The sequence below is a fragment of the Neovison vison genome, chromosome 11 (assembly GCF_020171115.1).
Source record: "Neovison vison isolate M4711 chromosome 11, ASM_NN_V1, whole genome shotgun sequence".
Classification (NCBI taxonomy): domain Eukaryota; kingdom Metazoa; phylum Chordata; class Mammalia; order Carnivora; family Mustelidae; genus Neogale; species Neogale vison.
In genome coordinates, this window is record NC_058101.1 from 61,826,723 (window position 1) to 61,838,546 (window position 11,824).

The following is an 11,824-nucleotide window of genomic DNA, read 5'->3' on the forward strand; positions in this document are numbered from 1 at the left end:
AATGAGCCATTTCCATTATCAGACCTTTCCTTGCCTTGCAAATGGTTATGATAAGTGACCGAAAAATTATGCTTGATGTTTACTTGGTGAATCAAACTTTAAAGACTAGTAAGTAGAGACCAACAATGAACCCACAAGATCACAACTTCTCATTTCCCCTGCCTCTCTCTTTTCTTCTTTCACTCCTACGTGTGCTCGCAGACAGATTTCTTTACTCTTCTGGCATTGAATCATTGCCTTCTATTGGGATATAAAGCAAGCACAAAAGGTTTAAAGACACTTTAAGATTTAATATTAGGGTGACATTTGCTCCTCTCCTGGAAAAATCATTTCATATGAAAATAAGAGCTTCATTATAATATTTTTAAGAAGTCTCTTTAGGGAAATAATATATCAGTTGTGGGCCAGTCACTACAAGGGCATAATAAGAAATGACAGTAATGATTTATTACTCCTGCCTCACTTGCTTCCTACAACTTATTAAAATTATAATTTCATGTAAAATGGCATCCATGCAGTAGATTATTAAAACAATTAATATCACACTTATTATTACAAGACCATCCTGAAGATAGCAGGAATAAGAAGAGGAAACAGGCGTTTTCCCTCTGAAGATGAAGATCAGGGAAGAGGCTTTCCTCTTTGCCATGTAGATTAACCAGTTTTGCAGAAGAGTTCCACATGAGAAGTTTCTTTTCATTACTCACTTTCAGTTTTGTCAAATTTGAAAAAAGAGAAAGAAAACACTGTTCTTAGTTTATAACTGGAAGTGAAATACAAAAAAAAAAAAAAAAAAAGTCTTCCTGGAGGTATACAATAATCATCTATAAACTTCTCCAGTGACCTCATTGCTCTTTGTGAATATTCTTGGCAAACCCAAAAGGGATGAGGTCACGTTAATGAGACATGTATTGAGCACTCACTGTATACCAAGCTGTCCTCTAAATGCTGACTATGTGTCAACTGTCAATTCAATTAATCCTCACAAGGGCCCTTGGAGGTAGGTCCTGATGTTACTTACCATTGCTCTTCATCGATAGAGAAACTGAAACAGAGAGTGTGAGAAACTTGCCCGAGGTCACACAGCTAGTGAGTGGGAGAGCCTAGTTAGGAACTCAGGCACTTGGTCACCAAAGGCCCTTCACATCCGAGTTCTCTAACACTATCCTTATTCCCCACGGCACAACCAGGAAACCACCTTACTTTAGGACCTTACTTTAGGAATTAGTATTTATTGTGTACGTCTCAGGGGTGGACCAATGGGTTATCTCCTTGAAACCAGATCCAGTAACAGGTGCGCAGGAGCAAGTCACAGAGTCAAGCAGGACTGTTGTAGTGTGAAAAGACAGAACCTAGGACAGATGAGCTGTGGTAGGAACAATGGGGAAGCTTGTGGACTCAGTCCTCAGGATGGGCAGGGATGGAGTGGATCTTGGGCCATGTCAGGAGATTCGTCGTTCCCTGCCTCTTCCCCCAAGTCTTTCCCTTATTCTTCACATCAGCCACAAGTGGCAGGAAGGAGGGGACCACCACGGTGGTTACAGACCTTTAGCTTTTCAACGCAGTGCTCCCCCAAGGAAAAGGAGTTCCCTCCCAGTAGCCACAGGCAGCCCTGAGGGAAGGTTAGTGGGGGGCCTAGTGATGTTCTTGAGTTCTGAGTTAATTATTTTCAGAGCACATTATTCCTAAGTGAAATTACCTCCTTATATAGGAAGCTATTTTCCGTCTGCTGCCACCAGAATGCAATCTCCAAGAGGACAGGCACCATGACGATGCCATTCCCTTTTGAATATCCTGAAGGCCTGCAAACATTTCTGTCCTGGGCGCACTGGGCAGAGGGAGGGTTCACAACACTAGAGCAGCATCAAAGGCTTCCCCACCTGGGCTCCCTCCCTTCAAGCTGTGCCTTCTCTATCCCAGCCTGTTGGAACCCAGGATCACAAGCTGTAGGCAAGCTGTATAAGGGAAAACAGACAACTTTTGTCCAGAAAAACCAGGTTGCATTCCTGGTCCTGGGCCCCTGCCTTTGTGACCTCGAAGCAGGTGAGCCCACATCCCTGAGCTGCAGTTTCCTTAGCTCTTCCATGAAGGCCATTCCCCCTGCCCTGATCACCTCCTAGGGTTACAGCCAAACCTCCTTAGCTCAACATCATCTTAAGGCGTGCAAGGCAGGCTGAGTGAGCTCTTCCTACTCACCCTCCAGGATTTCCTTTGAGGGCACACCCAAACTCAGCTCATCAGAACCACCCTCTGGGTCCTCACATCTTCAACACCTGCCTTTGTTCATGCTTCTTCCTCTGCTTTTAGAATCCTTAAGCCCTCTTGTCCCTTTATCTAGACACCCAGAAGGTATAGCCCATCTCAGTTCTGTATCTTCAGCAAAGCACATGCTGATTCCCTAAACTTGAAATAATCTCACTGTCCATTCAATCACCACAACCCTTCATCTGTGCATTTTCAGGAACATAAAAGTAAAGATGTGTTGTCACCTCATTATTTCACAAGAAGCCCAGGGAAGGAAAGGTCATTGGCTAAGAACTGCCAGAACCTTGTGGCCGGCTCTATTCCTTCTGATTACCCCAGGACTCACTGGAACACAGGGGTTTCTGGAAGGGGAGCTCACTGTAGGCCTTCCCACCAATCCACTCAGTGCAGGCCAAGCCCTGACTTGCTCACTTTTGGTCTCCCCAACCATCTTACTCTCCCATGATAACATTTTTACCACTCATCTTTCAGGAGCTGTCTTTTCAGTTTCTTTTCTTTATTTTTTTGACACTTTCTGACATAGCTTCACAGTTTAAAAAAAAAAATATTGAGTTAACGTCTTCCCTAAGGAAAATGAAGCATCTTATTCTGTGCTTTAACCCACCAACACAAAAGATATTCAAATTTTCATTAACTTTCTTTTCTGTGTTTCAGAAGTTTAATTCAGTGGAAGACATCATTGAACACTACAAGTATTTTCCCATCGTACTAATTGACGGGAAAGACAAAACTGGAATCCACAGGGAGCAATGCTACCTGACTCAGCCCCTCCCCCTCAGCAGGTGCTTCTCACCTTGGTAGTCCGATTTTGTTTTCTCTGGGGTTCCAATCCCACCAGATCCAATACCTCTACCCACTTTTCATTGATTTCAAAAGATGATTTTTCTGTGGCTTGGAGGGATCCCTTTTTTGACTTCGGAGAAAAGGAAAACATTCTATAATGGAAATTGGGAAATTGATCTCAGTTTTGAAAGTTCAAACCACAGAAGAAATATTGGTAAGAAGAAAAAATAAAAACGGGCTTTTAAAAAATATCTCCTAAAGAGAAAACTATAAATGTGGTCACCATGGGTCACCATCCTTCCAGATGAGAAATAAAGGCGATGAGAAGCTTTGCTTAGATGTTTGCAGCTAGCATGGGACAAATCTGTGTGAGACTCCCATACCTATTCTCTTTTTAGGACCTGGTCCTGCCTTTGTTTCAGAAGTGGTAGGACCTGTGAAGGTACAATGTTTCTGAGATACCTTATGCTGAAGATGTTGGTGAATATAACTCTATTTTATTTGTAATCCTGAAACCTCAATTTTAGGGAAGGAATGTAACAGAAAAGTGAAGTGTTTGCAAATATCACCTGTAAGACAGAAATCAGAAAGGCTTTCACTCCGGGGATAGAGGGCTGTGGGCCCAGCCTCCAGGAATCTGTTTTGAGTGGCTTTAAGACAAATGGAATTAGGGGCGCCTGGGTGGCTCAGTGGGTTGGGCCGCTGCCTTCGGCTCAGGTCATGGTCTCAGGGTCCTGGGATCGAGTCCCGCATCGGGCTCTCTGCTCGGCAGGGAGCCTGCTTCCCTCTCTCTCTCTCTGCCTGCCTCTCCGACTACTTGTGATTTCTCTCTGTCAAATAAATAAATAAAATCTTTAAAAAAAAAAAAAAAGACAAATGGAATTAGCAGATTTGCAGTAAGGGAGTAAGCCTAAGTCTGAGCAAAAGTGGTTGTTTTTTTTTTTTAATTCCAATTATGGACTTCCCTTCAAAAGAAGAGAAGTATCCTCAGATTAGTGCTATTTTGAAGGAATATTGCATGCCTCCTGATACTGTTCCCTCCTAATTTACATTATTCCTATTTTATAATACAAATAAGGAGTAAGAGGCTAAGAAAGGTTACTGGTCCCATTCAGTGTAAAAAGGGAGCACACATCTTTACCCATTTTGCCTGGCTCCATCCTAGCACAGCTTCCCAAGTACATTCCCCATGGAATTTTATCATCAAGTTGAAAAGCTAGAAAGACACCATTTGGAAATACAGATTTGCCTGCACTGAAATATATAAATAAATAAACTCTTTAGTGGAGTAAGTTTAAAAAAAAAGAGAGAGAGAAAGAGAGTTCTGGTTGAAATCAATCTACATAATGACTTCAAATGTTACAAAAGCCTATACATGAAATGTATGAAATATTTATGCAAGAGTAGCATTAAGGCAGAAGTAAAATCAAAACCAAATTAGAAGGAAAGAGATAACAATGGGTACCGTGCTCGGGATTCTCTCCTCTAAAACAGCAACCGAGGAATGCTCTCAGAGGAGCTCTGAAAGTCTACCTACCAACCAACCCGACAGCTGCATGGGTTCAGCTTCCCCAAGGTCAGTGGGAAGTTACGTCTCTAAGTCAGGTCAGGAGCATTCAATGAAGGAGCTCTTTGTTGGTTCGAGTTCCTGATGCCCCACTGAGTCTCCCTTCCAGGGCACCTGCATGGGATCACATAGAAACCAGGAGCTGAGCAGACCTGTATGGTGGCTTCTAAGGAGCGTACTGCTCAGAGCTGCAGGAATTGTGGCTTCTGGTCACTCTCAGCTAGACTTCGGCAAACTCAGGCCAGCATGGAAAGAGACTGTGGAGGTCCCAGCTGGGATGCAGGAAGAATCTGAGCCTCCCTCTACAAAGCTTTCAGAAGATGCCCGCGAACTCTGATTCACTGGTTTGCACCATTCAACACTGTGTGCTCAAGAAGTATCTGAGTCTCCTCAAGCATCGTGGCTGTCAAAAAGGGTGAGCATCTGCTGGTGGCTAGCATTTTATAAGGCTTATGTTCTTCAAAATGCTTCATTCATAAATGCCTGATATGATGGGAAGAGGAAGAGGAGGTAGAAATCAACCATCTTAAAATAAAAAGCCCACCATGCTTATCCGTAATTAAAATCTCTGGAAAGAAAGATAAAATACAAAATATTGACAGGGTTGTTTTTGAGATGATTAGGGTTTGAGGGATCATGTTAGTTGGGTCTTCTAGAATTCAGATGCCGAGACAAGAGTTAGAAATGCAAACATTTGTTAGAGGTGATGCCTGAGAGAGATAAGGGGTGAGGGGAAGGAATAGGACTAGGCAGGGAGAGCTTTTGGACTGTGACGTGGTCTGACCCCTATGAAAGGAGAAAGAGAAGGAGAGAGGAGGGAGTAAGGAAACCACCCAGCTGAGATAGAGCTCTAACAGAGTCCTGGTCAGGCCGCTGGTACGATTCAGAGCAAGGATTGCTCATAGAGGACACAGTCCCATGTGAGGCAGAAATGGCTAGGTCTTAGGACACACAGCACCATGTAAGTCATTCCCAGAGACTGCTCAGGGAAAACACAACCTTCTGATGCTGTGGGAGATCCAGAAGCTTCTACAGAGGAAGGCTTTCAGATAGCCCACTCATTAACAAGTTCCTCTTTCAAGAGAGAGCCAAGTGGCTCCCCTACCATGCCTGCTACAATGACTCTCCTTTACAGTGTTGATTGTAATAAGGACATATTGCTTATAAATATTACTGAAGAATAAGAATATACCTATTTTAATTGCACTTGATTCTCACAACAGTTCTGTAAAGAAGGCAGGGCAGGTCTTCTGGACACACTGCATGACTGAGGACTCTGTGTCTCCTTGGCCCAAATCTTATGGTGACATAGTCATGGCGGAACCAAGGTCTTCAGATGCAATTCTATTCAGTGTCTAGCTGCTTATTGGATCTGTAATTGAAAAAGTTCAATGATATGGGCTTGGCTTGCCCAAATTCCAAAGCAGTTTAATCGCTCTTCAACTTATATTTCATTTTCAGAGGAAAAGTGTCACTTGATTCCTAGCCATCAGAGTAGTGAAATCTGACTTTATCTGATTATAGCATCTATGCATTTAAGGCATTTCTTGTTGGCTAAATAACTATCATTCTGGATCAATTTGTATCTTCCTCAACTTTAATAATACCTTGCTCTAAGCACTTGTTTGTGTACACATATACATTTGTTGCTAGACATTCTTGAGGATGTTTGAATTATAGTGGTGAATTAAGTGGGAGAAACAGACAATGAAAAAGTACCCAGTAAATAAAATAATCTATTTTACTCTATTTCCAGTTGAACACTTACCACTGAGGGCTTATCAGTGAGGCCAACACTTGATATTTTGAGGAAGCTTTTTTGAGATGTTTTCTAAAAGTTCTATACCAGAAAATTTTAAATTTTTCCAAATTCACTTAATGAAAAATTTAACCACTTGGGTATATGTGTGTGGAAGAGGATGTGGGTGTGTGGGTATGTGTTTGAGTAACTACACTGTAGCTGAAATCAGTTAAATTTTCCATGCTAAAGACCAGAGAGTAACCAAATTTTACCCCATTATCAAACTCAGCTCATTGCCATGTGTATGTACACATAAACACGTTTTTTTATAAGATGGGTCTGTATCATAGATGACTAGCATTTTATTTGTGTACCCATTTTTGTATACTAATATTTGTTCTAATTAACATTCACTTTCTTTTGAATATTCATGATTGATAGCTATATTAAAATAAATGAAATCAAATATGTAATTGAATGTCATAATATCTCTGTAACTGAGTATTAAAGAAAGGAATTCAAAATATAGTTTAATTTTGTTCATTTCATACCCTATTAGCCTTAAAGTCTTTCTGAAGTCATAGTTAGGATAAACTCATCACAAATTTTGAGAAACAATTTTTGACATCTGAGCTAGATTTGGGGAATAAAGATGAAAAGACATAATCCCTGTGATTGAGGGTTAAGAGTCTGGCAGGGAAGATACACATGCAATAAAAATCATGCAACACAGAATAATAGATTTGCTCATTCTCTCTTGTGCCACCATTGAGTTGGTAGGCAGAAATGGATGTGTGGGGAGGATGTAGTGAGGGATACCTGCCCAGAGGAAATGTTCAAGCAAAGAGTTGAAGGAGAGCCCTAGAACCCAAGCATTAGAGTACAAATCTTTTGTCAGTTTATTTCTGAGGGCCCTTATCTTTAGGGCTCTATTCTTGGCCATTCTTGTCACCAGTCAAGCAATGACTACCTAGTGAATGGATGTGGGAACAATAGAAGTGGCATCTGTGGGGAAAGGACAGATGATTAATCAAGTGGTTCTGGGGAAACAGGCTCACCATATGCAAAAAACATACAGTTATGTCCCTATGACAAATCATATACAAAAATAAATTTACCATAGATCCAAGAGCTAAAAGTGAAAATAAAACTTTAAGTTGAGCCTTGTATTTTCTTCTGATAATCTCTATGATTTGGGGATAGGAAAAGAGTTCCTAAACCACATGGCAACATGAATTATAAAAGGAAAGACTGGAAGATTCATTACACCAAAGCTTAAAATTATTGTAAAAGACAAAGTCCAAAGGCATTTAAGCAACTGCACAGAACTATGAGCAAAGGATATAAACAAGGAATCCATACACAAAAAGTAACCTCTTAGCCCTGTAAGGTGTCCATCCCCACTCTCATAACTGGACAATGATGGAATTGACACAGATGTCAAAAGACACTGTCACAGAATGGAGTTATCTTCAAGGACAAATGCCGCAGAGCTTAATGGAGCAGAGCAGGAGATGGAAGTGTGGCTCCTCTGGTCACCATCCCCACACCTGGATGATGGACCCACATGAGGAAGATCTGAGAAGAATGTTTAAAGAGAGACCAGAAGCTTAAAGAGTGGACAGCCCCCACGAGAATGCCATGTAAGCTTCTCCTCTGCACATGGATGGAAGCGAAATGGCCAAATGAAAGCTAGATCATTCTTCTGTGTTCCCTGATGGGCTTGCAGAAGCCAAAGGCAGTTACCCAGGAGCCTCCTTCCAGCAAGCCTGGGCTTCATGATCATCTGACAGCAACTTCCACAATAGTAGCCAGGGAAACATTAATTAAAATAACAATTACATAGCACTTCCCACCCAACAGATTGGTCAAAATTAAAGATTTCAGATAATATCCAAAACTGGTGAGGACATAAAGAATTAAAAATTCTCAACTACCAGCTGGAATATGAATCAGTATGGCTACATGGAAAGTAATTTTAAAATAGTAAAATACAAAACACATGACCCATGCAATAAGAATTTCAATTAAAATATGGCTAAATATGAACTTATCCTTGGTCTCTCTGGTAACTCCACTATAATGACAACAGAGGAATTCAAAAGTCAAGAATATGTGATAAAGGGAATGGAAGAAAATAGCAGAAGAGAGACATCCACAAAATTTGGGGTTAGAGAAATTAAAAGGACAAATAGTAACTGAGTTAACAAAATAGAAAAAGCTAAAATGTAAGCCTGCTAGGAGGAAATTCAACAAGAAACAAGCTTGACTTATTTCACTCACTTTTTGCTCACTTAATCAGTTTCAAGCTGGTTCCCCTTACAAGAATCTGGAAAGCCTCAGTAATACTTCTCAGCCTTTTTTTTTCTTTTTTTTTTTTTTTAATTCATTTGAGATAGAGTGAGAGTGAGTGAGCTAGAGCAAGACAGAGCACAAGCAGGGGAGTGGCAGGCACAGGGAAAGGGAGAAACAGGCTCCTTGCTGAATGGGGAGTTTCAGGACCCTGAGACCATGATCCAAGTCAAAGTCAGACACTTAACCCACTGAGGCACCTAGCTCAGTGGGAAGCACCCTTACCAGCCCTTTTCATAAGGTTGGCACAAACCTAGCCATAAAGAAATAAATAGATAAGCCAATCAGCCTGACACAGACAATATAAAGAAATTAACTTACAGATTAATTTGCTTCACAAACAGAGAAAATCTTTAACAAAATATTGGCAGATCAGTGGGGAGAAAAGATGTTGACCTAAATAACTCTGGAACAGAGTGGAGACTATAAGACCAAAGACAAAAGGATGACACACAGCATTGTACTCCAGTTGGTAAAGGCATTTCTCATACTGGTACACGTATGTGTATACAGTGGGATTGAACACATCAGTATATGCCAATCTTCTCTCTGCTAGAATGGAAGATGCCAGATAAGCAGGGGGATAAGGTCAGAATGAGCCATGTGACACTGCATTATAGTTGAACATCAGTATGAATTCATATTTTGTTTAACATAGATACATATGGATAAACATAGAAATAATTACAGATATGTGGATAAGCCCTAGTATAACACATACGTCTCTGAGCTCTGTTCATTTAGAGGGCCTAGAAGGCATGACGCTGTTCTCTGTCAACAACTGTCTCCAAGGAACTAGAAGCAGTGACAGTGGTAATTCACACATTCAAAGACCAGAACTTGATTTCTAATAACAATATCAAAGAAAAGAAGTGAGGGAGGGAGGTCCCTGGAGAAATGGCTGATTCTGGGGCTGGGACAGGGAATATACATGATGATTCTGGAGCATCTGATCATGACAGAAAGGAAGGAAGTACTCAAAAGCCACTGCACATGAGGGAGGTAAGTGAGAGGACACAGAAGCTAACAAAATAAATAACATGGTATTTAATTATAACCAACACTATACAATAAATATTCACGAGTGCACAATGATATAAGTAAGTGGCAGATAATGGAAATGATTCACATACAGAATTCCAAATAATTTATGTAGATACTACACCATCAGGGAGGAAGACCATAACTCCTCACTCCCTATGTGTAGGTTATGCACAGCGAATTTCTCCCAAAGACTACTATATGGAAAGAAGAGAAAAATGACTAACCTTACAATGGAGACAGATGATCAAGCTTCACATTATCAGTGATAACTACCGCCCATTGTAGCTGTCCTTGATATGATGTGATGAGAATGGCCCTTTACGTCAGTGGTCTTCCTCTCAAAATCCTATAACCACAATCTCATCATGAGAAAAATATTAGACAAAACCAAAGTGAGGAACATTCCACAAAATACCTGTCCAGTATCCCAAACTGCCAAGGTCATCAAAAACAAGGAAAGTCTGAGAAACTGTTCCATCTTGAGGAGCCTAAGGAGGCATGTCAAATAAATGCAGTAAGGAATCCTAGATGGGATCCAGGGACAGAAAAATTACAATAGATAAAAACTAAAGAAATTCAAAATGGAGTGCAGACTTCAGTTAGTAATAATGTAGCTAACTGCCTCATTAATTGTAACAAATTTATGTGCAAGTTGTAAATCTTACTGATGTAAGTTTTTAGCAACAGGAGAGATTTAGAAAATTGAGAAAAATCTGGATACAAATGAAAGCAAAAAAAAAAAAGACATACAAAATCTAATGGGAGGAAGCAGAAGCAGTACTAAGAGGAAAGTTTACAGTAATAAACAACTGCATTAAAAAAAGAGAGAAAGATCTCAAATCAGCAATCTAACTTTATACCTCAAAGAACTGGAAAGAGAACAAATGAAACCAAAAGTTAGCAGAAGATACGATCAAGAGAACTAGGAAATAAGCCACAGACTGGGAGAAAATATTTGCAAAAGATACATTTGATAAAGAACTGTCATCCAAAATATACAAAGAACTCTTAAAACTCAGCAGTAAGAAAGTAAAAACCCAACTAAAAAATGGATCCTTTCACAGATACCTCCCCAAATAATATTTGATATACAGACGACAACCAAACATGAAAAGATGCCTCATGTTAAATATCATCAGAGAAATACAAATTAAAACAAGATACCACTACACACCTATGAGAATGGCCAAAATCTGGAACAGGGTAATGCCCAGTGTTGGCGAGGATACGGAGCAATAGGAACTCCTCAGATGTTGCTGGTGGGAATGCAAAACAGTACAGCCACTTTGGAAGATAGTTTTGCAGAGGTATACTCTTACCAGATGACTCAGCAGTCACACTTCTTGGTGTTAACCCTACAGAGGTGAAAAAAACTTACACCTGCACATAAACCTGCACATGGATATTTCTAGCATCTTTATTCCTAACTACAAAAGCTTGGAAGCCACCAAGATGCCCGTCAATAGGTAAACTAATAAACAAATGGTGGCCCGTGAGACAATGGAATATTATTCAGTGTTAAAAAGAAATGAGCGACCATGCCATGGAAAGACATGGATGAGCCTCAAAGGTATATCACAAAGAGAAGGAAGCCAATCTTCAAACGCGACCTACTATATGATTTCAACTATATGACATTCTGGAAAAGGCACACTATAGTAACAAAACAAAAACAAAAACAAAAAGCTGTGGTGAAGGAGTAGGGAGAAGAGAAAGTTGAATAGGCAGAGGACAGATAATTATTACGGCAGTGAGAATATTCCATATGCTTTTACAATAATGGGTAAATGTCATTATAGATTTTTCCAAGCCCACAGAATGTATAACACCAAGAGTGAGCCTTCAGGTAAACTATGGACTTCAGGTGACTATGTTGTGTCAATGCAAGTTCATTGATGGTAGCAAATGTCCCTTCCTACTAGTGGTGCTGAGAACAAGGAAGGCTCTGCACATGGGGGAAATCTTATACCTTCCTCTCCATTTTATTGTAAACTTAAAACTGCTCTTAAACATTAAGGTCTCTCTTAAAAATACCCCCAAAAGTTAAAAGAATGAAAATAATAAAGATTATA

General features: G+C 40.2%; 1 protein-coding gene across 1 annotated transcript in view; it reads left to right on the forward strand.

Moving 5' to 3' along the window:
* Nucleotides 1–3,066, forward strand: part of CLNK (cytokine dependent hematopoietic cell linker) — a 218,589-nt gene extending 215,523 nt beyond the window's left edge. The window contains exon 19 of the mRNA XM_044225942.1: nt 2,920–3,066. Within this exon, the coding sequence (XP_044081877.1) occupies nt 2,920–3,066 (147 nt within the window). The remainder of the gene's footprint in view (nt 1–2,919) is intronic.
* The last annotated feature ends 8,758 nt before the right edge of the window (nt 3,067–11,824 follow it).